We start from the raw sequence: 17,934 nt of genomic DNA, 5'->3' as shown, positions 1-17,934 counted from the left end.
ATTTTAAGGACGATCTTTAAGTATGAGAGTGAAATAGATGGAGAGGTTTATGGGGTGAATTCCATAGCTTAGGGTCCAGCTGAAGATATGGCCGCTGAAGGTGGGCGTCAGGATTGAAAGATGCATAACAGGACAGAGTTGGAAAAACTCTTGAGTTGTCGGGCCAGGGGGAGGTGCAGAGATATGGGAGGGGTTAGGGGTGAGGTGTGGTTTGTGGTGGTGAAAATGATCTAAAAGGTTTTGAAGACTATTTAAAATTAATTTGCGCGATGTGGGTGCCATTGGCTGGGGCAGTATTCATTGCCCATCCCTAATTGTCTTAAGGCTTTGATGAGAATTATTAATTGGGGGCATTGGTGGACAGGGAGCAGAGGAAGGAGGGGTGAGGAGGACTTGATGCAGGCTAGGGTATGGGCAGCAGAGGTTGAAGCAGGGGAGTCTTCATGTTGGGGAGGGCATGGGGTTAGAAGCTAATCTCAGAGTCGAATAGGATGCTGAGGTTGCAAGCAGACTGATTAAAAATCTGAGAATGTAACCAGGGAGTGGAATGGAATTGCTGATGAGGGAACAGAGTTTGTGGTGAAAGCAGAGACAATGGCTTCAATGTACTTGATGTTTAGCTGATCATTTCAAATATTTCAGTCACTGGAAGCAGTAGTTTCCCTTCAATTCAGTGATCTATATTGTGTAAATAGCACACTGTGAAGTTACTTTAACAATATAGTGCAATAACGTCAAATCTGAAGTTGTCCAATAAATTCCAAGATAATTAAAATGACTCATTGTAGCTTTCCTAGAAGAAAACACCCAGTGAGGTACAAGGGGATTAATCAGTTGGGCTCTATATTAAGCTGAAACAAAAACACTGCAGGCCTGTATTCTACTGAAAACTAGGGGTGGGGGAAATGTTACCATTCATTTAGAAAAAGGTGGCAAAGGAGAAATATCAATTCGTCAAATTTCTTTAAATTAAGATTAATACTTCAACAAAAACGTTTGACCTTTGCTTAACCAAACATTACAAATATAAAGACAAGTAATTTAGATAGTTTTGTGATAAATGAGCACACTTCAGTGAATACCCATATACTTCAAGTCTCTGTAGATAGTTAAACAGTTAATAAAATTAACTGAAAATTACTCAAGTGATCTCCACTAGGGTACACTGGAAGTCTTCTTCAAAAGGTTGCAGGTTGGAAAAGGGTTAGAAAGTCACAGGAAAATGTTTGAGGGGGAGTTCATTTTTAAACAACAAATTGACTCAGCTTATCACAAAGTTATTTGAATCGTTACAGCTGGAGCCTCTTCCCCAAGAAGTTCAGCTTCAGAAGCCAAACGCCAATGCTGTAGCTTCTCTGGAAAAAACAATTGAAATTCAAAGTAAGTTGTTTGGGTAACATTTGTTTAATTGCAGGAAAATGATGTATTATCTCGCAAGTGCCAGGAAGGTCTCTCTGTTTACTACTCTTCTAAACCAATATGTCAGTTTGCTGATTGCACACGGGCTCAAATTCAAAGAAGAAACAATATTATGTTTACATGAATAAATTACAAAAACACAATGAAAAAAGCTTTTATTTAAGGTTATAAAATGACTGAAGATAACGATTTACTCAGAAATCTTTCTGAAAACAAACAAGCTTCAAGCTGGAGGTCTATTCCTTCAGAGTATAAATGCTTTACTTTGTCTATTCCAAGAGAAAAAATTCTGGAAGCTCTCCAATATAAACTATGATCTGTATTTGCATTGATAATAGAAGTCCAGAAATTAAAATCTTCCATTCTTTACTTATGAAATCCAGAACTCAATGGTAAAGCAAAACTGGCAGCCTTTTCTTCAGATGAATAACAAATAATCTAATGATGTTGGCAACAGAACTGTATGGTGAGAATGAGTGGTCCATTAACTCTTGGCATGTTAAATTTACTTTACAGTTATGAGAACTGGAATATTTTCCACCACAACCTCTTTCAACTCTTAGTACATATCTTGTAAAATAATCAAAACTTGTACAAAATGAATGGGGCTGCAAAAAATGTGTTGCCAAGAATACATCCCAGTCAGTAAAACTGAAGCTCCTTCTTGCCATTGAAACAGTTTCTGCTATCCTTCAAATTAGAATTTATGTTATCAATATTCCAATCATGCAGAAAATTTCCACTACTCCTTTACACTAATTGGACATAAAGCAATCAGTGTTGCTAATGGTTTTCCACCCTTCCTCATTGACTGGTTCTATCCTTCTTTCCCCCAAATTCTGCTGTTGCTATGTTAATGGAGACATCCCAATCTCAAATGGTGGGGCTGAAATGCTCTAAAAGACACATGGCTTCATTAAAAGTTGCACTCAACCCTTCTCTTCACTTTGCTGAGAGTTTCCCATTGCTTTGCACAGAACCATTGGAGGTGGGAGTTGAGACGGTTCAATGAGATTGAACTCTTGCAATGAAAACAAATTGTTCAGAATTACATGGCCGTTTGATTGAGAAGTAGCTTTAAGTGGCTTGGATCGCACTCGACTGATTTGATCCATTTATTTAAAATCTTTACATAAGATTGTTCAATTTAGCTAGATTTGGCTAAAAGTAACTTCTTCGCCCTTATCTTGCAAAATTCCATTAAACTCATGCCAAGATCGGATCTCATGTAATTTTGAAAAATTACAGTACATTTTCTCATTCATTTTTAATTATGTTGGATGGTATTCAACTGCATTATCCCAAATATCCCATTCCCTTCACCTGGCTATATCACTCCAAATGCCTAGGTATTCTCACACTGCCATTGTGATCTACCTAAAATCAGAATCTCATTATTTCTTAGTGAAATATTATTGGGAACATTAATTAACACAGTTTTAAAAAGCTATTCGAATCATATATAACTTAGAAAGTTGCCATAATTTTTCAATAAAGTTGTTTTATCCAGCCAAATGCCGACATGTTTGTTTTCAATTTTCAAATATAATAAACCAATTTTAATATATTCTTATTGTAAAAACCTAAAAAGTAGGATATTTCTGAGCAGAATTCTCGTGTCTGCCCGGCAACTGGAGAATCCTGCGCAAGGTTAATAGACTTCTCCATTGTCTGCGTCTCGCCCGTAGCGCTATTGCGCCGGGCGGGGCGGAAGAATCCAGCCCTCGACCCCTGCATGTTGTAAATTGCTCCCTTTTCTCTTCAAAATGTTTTGTTTTTGTGTGCTCTTGAGATCAGGGATGATAAAATGAGAGAATGGAACAATTTCTTTTTCAGACACTTGCACTGCCAGCATCAAGCCATCATGGCCAGATAGAGCAGAGCTAACTCTACTGTTCATAATATTCTCTAAAATGTGCCTTCAGTTCAATCTCAGATAAATGCCTACAGTATCAGCTTAACCCTTCAGTTTTCTACAGCAACCACACTCGTCGCCTCTCTGAGTGACATTGCCAATCCAAGGCAAATTCTGGGTTACTGATCCATGGGCCGTATTTTATGGAGGTGCTGTTCACCACCTATGGTAGGAAAGTTAATTTCCAAACCGACCAACATTAAATAAGACCAAAACAAGCTGAGGTTTGGGATTCCACCCCTCAGTGAAGGAAGTCCCAACCTAGAGAACTGCTGGCCAGTGTGATTAACCGACAGCTCTAGCAGTCCCAGCAGTGCAGAATGCTGTAAGAGATGCTGATAGGACAACAAGCAGACCCTGGGATGAAGAGGACATGGCCACTGGAGAGGTATAGGTCTGGAGTATTGGACAAGATGGGAACAGGGAACTGAGGGATGAAGGTGATGAATCTGGAGGCAGGCTTAGGAGGCCAACTGGGGAGGAACAAATAGAAGGATAGCATTTTGGGGTGTGCACCTGATGGGAAAATGGGAATCTATGCCCCAAATGATGTACACCCTGTTCTTTCCTGCCTTTTCAACATAGCTGTTTAAAAAGTAGCCTTCACACTTGCCCGCCTGCCACTGCCCAGCATTTTATGGCGGGGAAAGTGGATTGACGGGCACAAGTGGACAATAGTTGGCCACATAAGGCCACCAATAGGCCTAAGGGCAGGTGAGGCTGGTGGGGGTTTCTGCCCCCCCCCCCCTTCCTGCTGGATCAACCATACTTACCTTGTGGATGCACCCCTGAACTCCGGGTTTTTCTTTGATAGGGGGCCATCTAAAGAGGCCATGGTCACAGTTTTCACCATGAGGCCGGGCCCCCTGCACTCTGAGGTTTCCCTTTGTCCAGGGGGCATCCAACATGACTGCAAACTGTGTGTATGCCATGTGGGTGAGCCTCTGAACTCTGGGGTTTTCCTTTGTTTAGCGACCCTCCAACGTGGTTGCTTACGGTGCCATCTTGTTCCATCATCCCCAAACTGACCTGCTGAAACAAGTCTGAAACCCTTCCCTTGCTTATCATTATGCTCCCCCCATGTTCACAATTCGCCCCTCTGTCCCCCTTTCAGCCCTTCCTCACCCCCGTGCCCTCCCTAATCACCCCCCTACCTCCCTCCCCTGATCCCTGTGATCCCCCCCCCCCACCAGGTGCTCCCTCCCCGCTGGGAGATGGGTCATGGCCCCCTCTCTTTCATACCTCCTAGCACTAGCTTCCCCACTAGTGTGGTGGCCCCGCTCAATGGGCTGATCTTTCCCCCTCTTTATGCCCGATCAGTTGCCATCCTCTCTGTCTCCTCTTCACCCTTTCCTGTGCTCCGTTGCCCTCGCCCCTTCCTTCCTGTGAGCTAGTGCTCCTGCTCAAAGCGAGACAGTACCGTCACGCGCAAAACTTGTCTATGTCGGTAACTTTTCTTTTCTCTCCCTGCGTCTTCCTCACCGCTACTTTATCTGCCTTTTGTCGAGGCCATTCTCCCAAACAAACCCAACTGCCTCTGCTGGGGTGGTGCAATAGTGTTCTTTATTCTAGAATGTCAGAGCCTGACTGGGAATAACATCCCAAATTATATACCGTTCTTGTACAGGGCCGACTTTGCGTGGTTAAACCCTGCGCTTTGCCAGGTCTGCCCCAATGTCTTGGTTCACCTGTATTCTGTGTCCTTCCCAACTGCTCACTTTGGTCTGCCGATCCGTAGGATCCTTTCCCAATCCTGGTACCTGTGTAGCTTGCCGATTATCCCTCTTGGCTGCTCCCCGGCCTTGTGCTTCGGTCGGAGTGACCTGTGGGCCCGATCAATCTCTGGTGGCTTGGGAAGGTGTCCCTTCCAGTCAAATTGCCCAGTATCTGGGCCACATTGTCAGTCGGGTCTCTGCCCTCGATCCCCTCTGGCAGGGTCACTATTCAAAAATTCTGCCGTCGAAGCTGGTTTTCCTGGTCCTCGACCTTCCCATTCAGGCTCTTTTGGGTCACCACCAATCTTTTTATCTCTGCTTCCAGTGCGACAATCCAGTCGCTCTAGTTGGTTGATGCCTTTTTGAGCTCCTGGATTATCTTTCCCTGAGCCTCGAGCTTCTTCCCATTCCATCTAGCATTGTTTGATTGGTGACCAGCGCCTCTGCCACTGTCACCTTGACCACCACCTGGATCTCCACTTCGATCTCTTCCTTCATTGCGGTCAATTCCTTGGCTAAGAATGTCTTCCATCTCTCTCCAGGTGGGGTGGGGGGGGCGGAATCCATTGTCCAGGTTGTCGGTCTCCCTCTCTCAGGGTGGCCAGAGACCCTTACCTCGTGGGTCTGCCAACTTGCTCGCTCGCTGCTGCTGCCCTTCTCCACTGCTTCTGGCTTTCCTGCGGCCTCTTGAGCTACTGTTTATTGGCATATTGCTCTTCTCTGCCTTTTCTGTTTAAGAGTTGAATAAGTCCGAATTTCCAGGCTACATTCGGCCAACTGTGCCTATATTAATGTAATTTGGAGGAGAGCCACCTGATGTGCGAATGCTCAGCATATCCCCATCAACGAAGTCCTCCAGACAGAATTCTTAAAACTAACAAAGAGAGAACACCTTAATCCCATTAATGAATCAGATCTGAACCCATATCCTAGGGGTGAGAGGAGAGTGAGAGCACTCACTACACCATTTGGTTTGAGGGATATTCTCACTGAGAATTTTGAACCATAGAATTCATACAGTGTAGAAAGAGGCCATTTGGCCAATCAAGTGTGCACCTACCCTCTGAAAGAGCACCCACCCTCTGAAAGAGCACCCTACTTAAACCTGCTTCCCTGCCTTATCCCTGTGACCCCACATAACCTGGACACTAAGGGACAATTTAGCATGGCCAATCCACCTAACTTGCAGATCTTTGGACTGTGGGAGGAAACCGGAGCACCCGGAAGAAACCCACACACACGGGGAGAACGGAAAACTCTATACAAACAGTCACCCAAGACAGGAATTGAACCCGGGACCCTGGCACTGTGAGGCAGCAGTGCTAATCACAGTGCCACTGTGCCGCCATTAGGTCCAGTTCTCTGAAATATTATCTGGGATAATATAGGCACAGTTGGCCAAATTTAGCCCGGAAATTCGGACTTATACCCTATCTGGGAGTTCCCATGATACTCCTTTCTTTTTACAAGTCAAATGAGGTTTCGCAGAATCAGTGGTCAATGAGCAAATTGTCTTGATCACTTTAGTGATTTATTGCAATGTTTGAAGAGCTTGATTCAACAATACTTGAACTATGAATCTCTAGGATAGTCCAGCATGATACTATTGATACACACTGAGCTAATGAGGATGTGGGGCAACGTATGCTTAGCGGTTGCAGTAAGCTTCTGATCTCACCTATGCAATCAATGTCATATGGGAGCATTACTAAGTCAGGCTGGACAACACCCAGCAAGTGATTGTCCAGAACTCTATCAGAAACCAGAGGAGGAAGTTTCCCTAATCTTCAGGAAAGGGGTAGCCCCATTTCCTTCTCTATTCCTGTAGATGACACCAGTTTGGTTGAAGATGAGGCTTTCTCTAGTTTCTGGCGAGAGCCTCAATTATAAATGCAAATCAGAGCACCATGCTTAGGCAATGCCACATACAGTGCTATTTAGCTGGCTCCTGGATGAGGCATTGACTGTGATCTCTGGGTCACTTGCTGGCTAGCGTCTGGCTGCTTCCATTAATGTCACTCTTTATTTCATAATTTATATTGAAAATTGTTTAGGCAAATTATATGACAATTGTGATACCAAGAGTGTGGTGTAAAATCATTTTTACAGCATTTTTCATCATTGGATGTAAAAAAAAATCTCCACTTTTATTCTCAGGAAAATATTGGAAATCTGTGCAACAATATGCCTCAGAAGTTGACTGGTCCCTCAAAGATGCCCAGAACCTGGAGAGAAAAGAGACGGAAACAGTGACTGCAATGGCATCACTTTCAGTGGATACCAAACAGAGACACTCAGAGAGCAGGTTAGCAATTACTTAGAGAGCAGAGCCGAACAAAATACAGCATTGATGACGAGATCAGAGAAATGAATGACACATACATGACTGTATTTCAACTTCAGACGAAAAATTATTTCACAAATGCAATGTGATAATCTGAAATAGTGATACATGCATTTCATAGAAGAGGTCTTGTGGCACAGTGATGTGGTCCAGGTTCAAGTCCAACACCAGGACTTATTGCCCACAAAAGGAACGCTCATAATGTGATTCAACGGGCTGATAGTCAGCTTGAGGAAACCCTCCACCACTTCCCCACCATTCCCCAAAGGGAAAGACTGTGTGTGTGAAGATGTGCTGAAATAATTGACTTCATTTTACACAATGGTAAAAAAATGTACTGTGTGGTCGCCTGTGATTATTACAATTTTAGAAGTGTATTAAATACACCATGGGTGTATTTGCTTCTTTCAAATACGGATGAAGCACATAAATACTGACCAAGTCAAAAATAGACTAAGTTTACTTTATATCCCAAAAAATAGCATGGAGAATGAAGAGAGGAAATAAAAGGAAAACAACAATGGAAGGTGTTTTCCACTTTCTCTCCTTTTTTGTCCCTTTTCATGGCGAGCAACTGAACAATAATTTTCCTGTCTGGAGTCTCTAGTGTGGAGAACATTCCAAGGAACCATTCAGAAAAATAAAATAAAGCAAACAGTGAACATTGAGCCATGTTTTGACAGACAAAAAGCCAATTAAGTTCATCAAGCGTCAAAGTGGTACATGTACATAATATAGCGAGAAACAGGATAGTAGTGGCAAGGCATTGGGGAATGAAAGATAAAGGCCAAGAGGAAAGGCAGTATAATATTTGAGTGTAGAAGTTACAAGAGAATGAATAAGAATTTTAGCAGTGGCAAGGCTGTAGTATGGGGTACAGTAATAATAATATTTTTTTATTGTCACAAGTAGGCTTACATTAACACTGCAATGAAGTTACTGTGAAAAACCCCGGGTCGCCACATTCCGACGCCTGTTCGGGTATACTGAGGGAGAATTCAGAATGTCCAAATTACCTACGGCATGTCTTTCGGGACTTGTGGGAGGAAACCGGAGCACCCGGAGGAAACCCACCCAGTCACGGGGAGAACGTGCAGACTCCACACAGACAGTGACCCAAGCCGGGAATCGAATCTGGGATCCTGGACTGTGAAGCAACAGTGCTACTGTGCTACTGTGCTGCCCAAATGTTACAGAGTCGGAAGTAAGCTATGTTGGCAATGACTAGGATGTGAGGTTCCAGGCTCAAGTTTAGTTTGACCACGATACAATGGTTTCAGGTGATCTTATTCAGTCTTCATGGGTAACCAGTAAATGGAATGGAGTTGGTGGCAGAGGAGTAAAGTAAAAAAAAAATAGCTTTGGATACTTTCGTTGACAGGGATATGCTGACTGGACGGGTGAAAAGTGGTTCTCCTCCTGGAAACTTGAATTTAGGCACTTTTAGCCCCAAAATAGGCCACTAAACCGAGAAACAAGGAGATTGAGGGGTCAACAAACACGCCGGGTGACAAGGAATCGGCCGCACCTGAACGGGATGGGTGCCAGGGCATACACTGGGCTACCCCCCGAGAAATGAATGGATGGACCTCATAACGCAGGAGCTCCAATTGCGCAGTTACCATCAAATTAGAAATTATGGCAATGGTGGAGGTGGCGGTAGTGGATGCATTGCACCCCTTTCAAGCCAAACTGGAAAAGGTGAAGCCTTTATTGGAGACACAGGAGGCAACAATCAGAGAGTTAGAGAAGGCCATGACTGACCAGAGTGACCACACTGGGAGAGATGGCAAGGTTGGTGGTGACACAATAGATGCTAAGGGGGAAGGTCGGAGAACAAGAGAACCATTCGCACCATCAAAACCTCCACATTGTGGGCCTACTGGAGGGTAACGAGGGTAGGAAGCCCACCGAATACATGGCCCAGGCGCTGAGCAACCTGGTCGGAGGGGAAAGCTTCCCCAAGCCCCCAGAAGTGGACAGAGCCCACTGGTCACTCCAGGCAAAGACCAAAGCCGGGGAGCAACCACGGGCCATCATCGCGAAACTGCACCAGTACCAAGATTGGGAAAAGATCCTGAATTGGACAAGGCACACATAATGGGAGGGACACTCAATCTGTGTGTAGCAGGACATTGGGGCAGACCTGGTCAAGTGCCGGGCGGTATACAATGCAGCCAAGGTGGCCATTTACAAGAGTAATGTGCAGTTTGGGATGATGTATCCCGCCAAACCCTGGGTAACCTTCCAGGGTAAGGAGTTCTACTTCACCACACTGGCAGAAGCAGACGATATTTTGTGCAAAAACAGGCTGAGAAGCCAGCAACAACAGCAGTGAAGCAGAACTCTGGTGTCCTCTATTTCAAAAGGAGAGAGAGACTAATTGCGTGGGACAGATCCGACTCGTCTTCAGTCTGACTATGAGTCTCAGGAAGGATGGGGCGAGAGCAGTAGGACACAGAACGGGATGAGGAGAGGCAAAGGGGGGAAGAGAAATGCAATGGGAAGGGAAGGCAAAGATCTCTTCTGGGGGGAGGCCACCACATTGGCGGGTGAGCTAGCACAGTCAAGCATGGGCTAAAGTGGGGGGGGGGGGGGGGCTGCAACACAACTCCCGATGGGGAGAGTGCCTGACAACAGGGTGGGGGGGAAACTCTAAATGGTGGAAAGTAGTAGGGAGAAATAGGAGGGGTAGAGGCTGGGTGGGGGGGGGGGGTGAAGCCTGCAAGGGCGTGGGGGGGCGTGGAAGGGGGGGGGGGGGCGAACAGGCCGAGAGTGGTCGAGGAGTTTTGGGGGAGGATAGATCACTGGCTATGACAGATCACACATGGTGACAACGGAAACAATGGCACCATGAACAGCTATTTAAAGGGCCCTCAAACAAAGGGAAACCCTGGAATGCAGGGATGCATCTCCATGACATGCACAATGATGGTGGCCATCTTGGGTGGCTCCTGGCCAAATGGAAACCCACAAGGTAAGTATGGTTGACCCAGCAGGAGGGGGGAACAGAATCCCCCCATCAGAATAGTCACCTGGAACGTCAGGGCACTCAACAACCCAGTCAAAATATCCAGTGCCTTGGCCCATCTGAAAAGTCTGAGAGCTGACATGGTCTTCCTCCAGGAGACCCACATGAGGGAGAAGGACTGACTGCAGGTAACTAAGATCTTGGTGGGACAGAATTACCAAGCATGTTAAGAGACAAGGGCTGGGGGATGGCCAGACTGCTCATAAAGAGGGTGGTGTTTGCAGCGACAAGGATGGTTACGGACCAAGGGGGATGGTATATCATGATTTAACGTTGTCCTGGGAAGGACACCAGTGGTCCTTGTAAAAGTGTACGCTCCCAACTGGGAAGACGCAGTTCACAACCCAGGGAAGAAGTTCTCCTTCTTCTTCCAGATGCACAGAGTATATACCTGGATCGACTTCTTTGCAGTGGGGAAAGCGATGCTTGCAGGAATAGTGGGAGTGGAATATTCTGCAATCGTATTCTCCAACCATGCTCCACACTAGGTGGATGTGAGGTTGGAGATAGGCCAAGCATAACGCCCCCCATGAAGGCTGGACATGGCACTCATGACCAATAAGGCATTCTGCGAACGGATATTACAGGCCACAGATGGGTAGGTTGCCAACAACCAAAATGGGGAGGTCTCACCCTCCAGGTTCTGGGAGGCACTGAAGGCCATGATAAGAGAGAAATTATTGCATACACGGCGCGTGAAGATGAGACGGAAAGGGTGGCTGGTCGACTTAATATTGGAGATAGACTGGCGATACTCCACGACCGCAACCTTGGAGCTACTGGCAGAGAGATAAAAGCTGCAGGTGGACAGGCCGTGACCCACGGCAGACTTCACGCCCACTTCCGGGGCCGATTTGCCCCCAGGGCGGGGCTAGGAGCGCGGCCCCGTGCGTCACGGCTTTGACGACGGTCGTCAAGGCCGCGCGTCAAGCGTCACGCCGGCTGACGCGGCCGATGATGTCAGCCACGCATGCGCAGGTTGGACAACGCCAACCCGCGCATGCGCAGTTGCCGTCTTTTCCCTCAGCCACCCCGCAAGACGTGGCGGCTTGATCTTGCGGGGCAGCTGAGGGAAAAGAGTGTGTCCGTTATGGACGAACGGCCCACGATCGGTGGGCACCGATTGCGGGCCTATGCCACCCTTGGCATGGCCGTGGTACTGCCGTGCCAATCGGTCCCCCAGATGCCCCAAACGGGCATCTGGCGCCCGTTTCACGACGGCAGCGAGCAGGTGTGTTTGCTGCCGTGTTGAAACGGGCGTGAAGGCCCGGCCGCTTGCCCATCGGCCTCAGAGAATCGCTACTCGCCGTAAAAAATGGCGAGTGGCGATTCGTGGCGTGGGTCGGGCGTGGGGGGAGGGAGAATAGCGGGAGGGTGTGAAAAATGTCGGGAGGCCCTCCCGCTATTCTCCCACCTGGCGTGGGGGGCGGAGAATCGCGCCCATGGGACCTTTAATAAACATGGAGACAGGGCAGCACGGTGGCGCAGTGGGTTAGCCCTGCTGCCTCACGGCACCAAGGTCCCAGGTTCGGTCCTGGATCTGGGTCACAGTCTGTGTGGAGTTTGCACATTCTCCCCATGTTTGCGTGGGTTTTGCCCCCACAACCCAAAAGATGTGCAAGGTAGGTGGATTGAACACGCCAAATTGCCCCTTAATTGAAAAAAGTTAATTGGGTACACTAAATTTGTAAAAAAAAAAACATGGAGACAAAGCCAGCTGCCTGCTGGCCCATCAGCTGAGAAAGCAGGCAGCCGCGAGGGAAATAGCTCAGGTCAAAGACAGACGAGGCAAGCTTGTCGCTGCACCAGAATAGATCAACATTTTGCAATATTCTATTGAGGACTGTACACCTCCTAGCCCCTGGAGGGGAACTCAAAGATAAACAGTTCCTCGATGGACTGGACATTCCGGTCATGGGGGAAGCTAAGAGACTGAAGCACCATTAGAACTGGGGGAAGTCATGGAGAGTATCAACTCCATGCAAGTGGGGAAGGTTCCGGGGCCAGATGGATTCCCAGAGGACCTTGCCATGTGAGAATACCTTTAAGAAATGGGTGTTTATAAATTGGTGTATAAGTATCTGTGGTGAGAGTACCTTTAAGAAATGGGTGTTTATTACTGCAGTGATGTCAGGAAGTGGGTGGAGCTGGGCTGTCTGTCAGATTTTTACTTTCGTTTTAGGCTGTTTGCTGCAGGGTGTATTTTAGTTTTGTTTTCAGAGCTGGATAGCTGCAGTCACAGCCAGAAGGTGTATGAATCTCTCTCCGTAATCTAAAGACTGTAAATCGATCCTGGTGATTTAAAACTAATAACAGTAATAAATTTAACCTGATGTGCTTCTGGTAAAAGGTGTTTTTTAGTATTGTGGATGTTAAAAGGAAAGCTCAAAGGATTACTTAGTGTTGTATTCTTTGGGGGTTGTAGTTGAATTAATGATTGCTAAGATGTTCACTGTATGTTTTAAAAAGGTGAACTTGAGTTCATAGAATAAACATTGTTTTGATTTAAAAAAATACTTTTCCATTTCTGCTGTACCACACCTGTAGAGCGGGCCGTGTGCTCCCCATACCACAATCTATTAAAAGTTGTGGGTCAGATGAACTCCATGATACATTTTGGGGGTCTCTAAAGACTGTAAATCGATCCTGGCCCATAATAACCTCTACAAAGGGTTTTCAGCAGCATTGACTCCGCAGACTCGCTAGTAAGGACTGCCCTTCCAACACTGGCACAAGCCTCAATATCACTCATACCCAAAAAGGACAAAAACCCAATGGAATGTGGATCCTACTTTCCATCTCATCCTAAACGCTGACACAAGGATCCTGGAAAAAGCCCTGGGGAGGCTGCTGGAGAGCTGCATGCAACAGATAGTCGTGGAGGACCAGACGGGTTTTGTCAATGGCAGGCAGCTAACTTCGGACATCAGGCACCTGCTGAACGTGATAATAGCCCCATGTGGGGGGGAGAAACCAGACGTGATCATCTCCCTGGGCGGAGGAAAGGTCTTTGACCGATTCGAATGAAGTACCTCCTTGAGATACTTGAAAAGTTTGGGGTTGGGCCTGGGTGCAACTACTGTACAGTGCTCGCATGGTGAATGTACGGACAAACACCACCAGCTCTAGATGATTCCGGCTGCACAGAGGCATGAGACAGGGATGCGCCATCCGCGCTGCTGTTTACTCTGGCAGTCAGAGCAGCAAAGGGGTGGAGAGCTGTCCGCAGGGAGGAAATAGAGTATAGAAACTCACTGTATCCTCTCTGCCTTGAATCCCCAGACCAGCATGGAAGAGATAATGAAACTGCTGAAGGAGGTTGGTGCCTTCTCAGGTTACAAACCTAGCCTGGGCAAGAGCAAGAGCTTTGCTGTAAACCTACAGAGGGGAGGGACAGAGCTGGGGTACTGTTGTTTAAGCAAGTCCAAACCAAATCCTGCTACCTGGGGATCCAAATAGCCCATGACTGGACCTGGATCCACAAATGGAACCTGATGATCCTGGCGGAGGAAGTCAAAAAGCATCTGGAAAGGAGGGGCCCACTCCGACTGTCTCTCATAGGGAGAATACATATGATTGCAATGAATATGCTGCCGAGGTTCCTCTACCTGTTCAGGGTTCGCCGTCTACATCCCCAATGCCTTTTTCAATACAGCCGGCACACTAATCATGGGGTGGGGGGGAAATGCCCGAGAATCCAAAAGAAGGTCCTACAAATGAGAAGAAATGTGGTTGGCCTGGCCCTTCAGAACCTATATTTCTACCACTGGGCGGCCACCGCAGAAAGAGTACGGGATGGGCCAAGGAACCAGGAGCAGGTTAGATGAAGACGGAAGAGAGTCCCTGCACAAGCCCCAGCCATACCGCTCTCCCATCTCTCCCCCCTCCCCCCGGCCAAATACTCAAGGAGCCCACACTATGGACATGGTACCAAAAGAGGCAATACTTCAGCCTAACCGAAATGTGCACCATGGCCCCTATCTGCAACAACCACAGGTTCACTCCCGCAATAATGGATGCCACCTTCAAAAGGTGGTGAGAGGACGATGGGACTCTGATGGCTAGGGATATGCACACTACATTAGAGTAGCAACCCTGTTACCAAGAGGAAACAATCTGAGATATATTCAGGTCAAAATCATCCTCTACAAGGAAACAACGACGTACCTAACAGGTACCAGGACATTCATGAGGAGAGGAACTGCTGGACGCAGACGATCTCAGGAAGGGAAACTGTGCAGACTTGTATGGGTGACTGTTGGAGGAAGTACACTCTCCCCTGGACAAGACAAGGAAAAAATAGGAGGAGGAATGAGGAATTAAGATAGGGGGAAGACTCTGGATTGAAGCACTGCACAGGGCGAACTTCAACTTCACGTGCGCAGGGCTGAACCTAAAGCAACTAAAGCTGGTGCACAGAGTGCACTAAACCAGAACTCGAATAAGTGGGTTCTTGCCAGAGGTGGAGCACAAATGCAAACCATGTCAGAGAAGGCCCTGGCCAACCAAACCCACATGTTCTGGGCATGCCCCAGCCTTGTCGGTTACTGGACAACCTTCTTTGACGCCATGTCCAGAGTTGTGGGAGTGAGGCTGGAACCATAAACTCAAGTGGCAATCTTCAGGATATCAGATCAGCCAGAACTATTCATGGGGAGAGGGGCCGATGCCCTAGCCTTTGCCTCCCTGGTCGCCCACCAGAGAATCCTGCTCGGCTGGTGATCGGCAGCACCACCCAAGGCTGCAGACTGGCTTCTGACCTGACGGAGTTTCTCAGGCTGGATAAAATAAAATTTTCCATCCGTGAATTGGAAGATGGCTTTCTCAGGACATGTAAACATTCACCAACTTGTTCCAAGACCTGTTCATAGCCAGCAACCAAAAGAGTAAGTGGGGGAGGGGGTGGAGGAGATACGGACAAGCCACAGGACAGACAGAAAAACAAAATGGGGAGTGAGAGGGAAGGGGTAAGAGGGGGAAAAAGAACATAGAACAGTTCAAAAGGAGGCCATTCAGCCCACTGAGTCTGCACCGACCCACTTAAACCCTCATTTCCACCTTATCCCCGTAACCCAATACCTTTCCTAACCTTTTTGACACTAAGGGCAACTTAGCATAGCGAATCCACCTAACCTGCACGTCTTTGGACTATGGGAGGAAACCGGAGCACCCGGAGGAAACCCACGCAGTCATGGGGAGAACGTGCAGACTCTGCACAGACAGTGACCCAGCAGGGAATCGAACCAGTGACCCTGGCGCTGTGAAGCCACAGTGCCAGCCACTTGTGCTACCATGCTCCCCATGAAGAGGGGAGTATGGTGAATCACAATCCTAGTAATTCACATTGTGTTATATTGTATGTGTTGTGTCTTTGTAAGCTCGGTATACGAGCAGTTGCGCGGCACTGCCCATAGGGGGAGATGAGTAGTTTGTACTGGGCTCCACCCTTGGCTCCGCCCATGGTTCCACCCATGGCTCCTCCCACTAACTGAAAGTATAAAGATCTGCAGTTGTGAGCCTGCTGCCAGTTCATCTCGTCACAGGCAGGCTCAGTTGTAAGACTATTAAAACCACTGTTCACTTCCAACCACGTGTCTTGTGAATTAATGGTCACATCAATTTAATAGTCTTAGGAAACTTGAAGAAAACGAGGCGAAAGAAATCTTTCAACACTGGCTCAGATGTTTCAAAGCCTACCTGGCTGAATCAAGCACATCAGAAACTACAGAGGAGCAGAAACTCAGCCTACTGCATGCAAGGGTGAGCCACCGTATCTCTACTCAACTTAACAGTATTACCTCGTATACGGAGGCCCTAACCATGCTAGATCGAATGTCCGTGAGGCCCATCAACGAGGTCTACGCGCGCCACATTTTTACGACCCCACCGCCAGCGCCCCGCGGAGTCGTTGGATGAATTCCTGCGGGATTTAAAAGATTTAGCTCGGGACTGGAACTATCAAGCTGTGTCAGACGAACAGCATATGGAGCTCGCTGTCAGAGATGTGTACGTGGCAGGGCTCAGGTCAAACTATGTGTGCCAGCAGTTGCTTGAAAAAGGGGCCCAGAACTTGGAGGACACTGTAGAATTGGCTACTACCATGGAGGACTCGTTCCGCAGCCTCACCTCGTTCCCCGCAGACCAAGCGACTCCATCCTGGGCTCCCGACCAGCGACTGCCCCAGGCCTGCGCCGCACGGCCACCCACCCACTACGCAGCCCCAGTGTGCCATTTTTGCGGACAGCCACAGCACCCATGGCAGTACTGTCCGGCCCGCAACGCGACCTGCAGCAGCTGCGGTCGCAAAAGACACTATGCCTGGGTCTGCATGGCGAAGAAATCCCCCTCTCCAAACTCTCTCGCAGCCCAGAGCACTCGTTTCCAAAACTCACAGGCCCGCAGGCCCCGAAATGCTGCGGCCTGTACTCCGACTCCGCCCCCACCCGACACGTGCGACTCAGGGGTCAGCCATCTTGGCAACCCCCCTCCATGCGGCCAGCCACGTGCGACTCATGGGGGCCGCCACCTTGGGCGCCATCTTCCTCGCCGTCCGCCACGTGCGATCCACGGGGGTGGCCATATTGGGATCCATCCTCTTGAAACTCTGAAACTCACCTCGAAGACTACGAAATCAGAGGGCAGTCATCACGGGGCTACTCCAGCATAGCTAATCGAGCCGCCGACTACCCGCAACTCAGCGTGGTCACGTTGGACCAGTCGCGTCCGAATCACCTCCGCAACTCAATGATGACCGTCAAAATCAACAGGTACAGGACACCGTGTCTCTTCGACTCCGGGAGCACCGAGAGCTTCGTACACCCAGATCTGGTAAGACGCTGTTCACTCCCTATCTTCCCTGCACGGCAAACTATCTCCCTCGCCTCGGGCTCACACTCTGTTCACCTCCAAGGGCGCACCGTCGTGACCCTAACGATCCAGGGTAGCTACTCGAATTTCCAGCTATACGTACTCCCCGAACTCTGCGCCCCACTCTTACTGGGACTCGACTTCCAGTACAACCTCAAAAGCCTCACACTCAGCTTCGGCGGGCCCTTGCCCCCACTCACTATCTGCAGCCTCGCTACGCTAAAAATCGACCCCCCTCCACTCTTTGCCAATCTCACTGCAAACCCGTAGCCACTCGCAGTAGGCGATACAGCCTGCAGGACAGGGTGTTTATCAGAACTGAGGTCCATAGGCTTCTACGTGAGGGGATCATAGAGGCCAGCAATAGCCCCTGGAGAGCTCAGGTGGTGGCCGTCAAGACCGGGGAAAAATTCTGAATGGTAGTGGACTATAGCCAAACCATTAATCGGTTTGCGCTCCTCGATGGGTACCCCCTCCCCAGGATTGCAGACGTGGTGAATCAGATTGCCCATTATCGCGTCTTCTCCCCAGTGGATCTGAAGTCTGCATATCACCAGCTCCCAATCCGCCCGGAAGACCGCCACTACAGAGGTGGGTTTTTTACGCAGAGTGGTGAGGCCGTGGAATGCCCTACCTGCAACAG

General features: G+C 48.2%; 1 protein-coding gene across 1 annotated transcript in view; it reads left to right on the top strand.

Annotated features, from left to right (window-relative positions):
- The window catches only part of LOC119966162 (histone deacetylase 9-like), a 1,160,486-nt gene that overhangs the window by 1,115,659 nt on the left and 26,893 nt on the right, over nt 1-17,934 (top strand). Inside the window, exons 26-27 of the mRNA XM_038797463.1 lie at nt 1,296-1,380; nt 7,207-7,354. Of these exons, the coding sequence (XP_038653391.1) occupies nt 1,296-1,380; nt 7,207-7,354 (233 nt within the window). The remainder of the gene's footprint in view (nt 1-1,295; nt 1,381-7,206; nt 7,355-17,934) is intronic.

This window comes from Scyliorhinus canicula, chromosome 5 (genome assembly GCF_902713615.1).
Source record: "Scyliorhinus canicula chromosome 5, sScyCan1.1, whole genome shotgun sequence".
Lineage (NCBI taxonomy): Eukaryota > Metazoa > Chordata > Chondrichthyes > Carcharhiniformes > Scyliorhinidae > Scyliorhinus > Scyliorhinus canicula.
The sequence above is the reverse complement of the archived record's forward strand: the minus strand, read 5'-3'. Positions and strand labels throughout refer to the sequence as shown.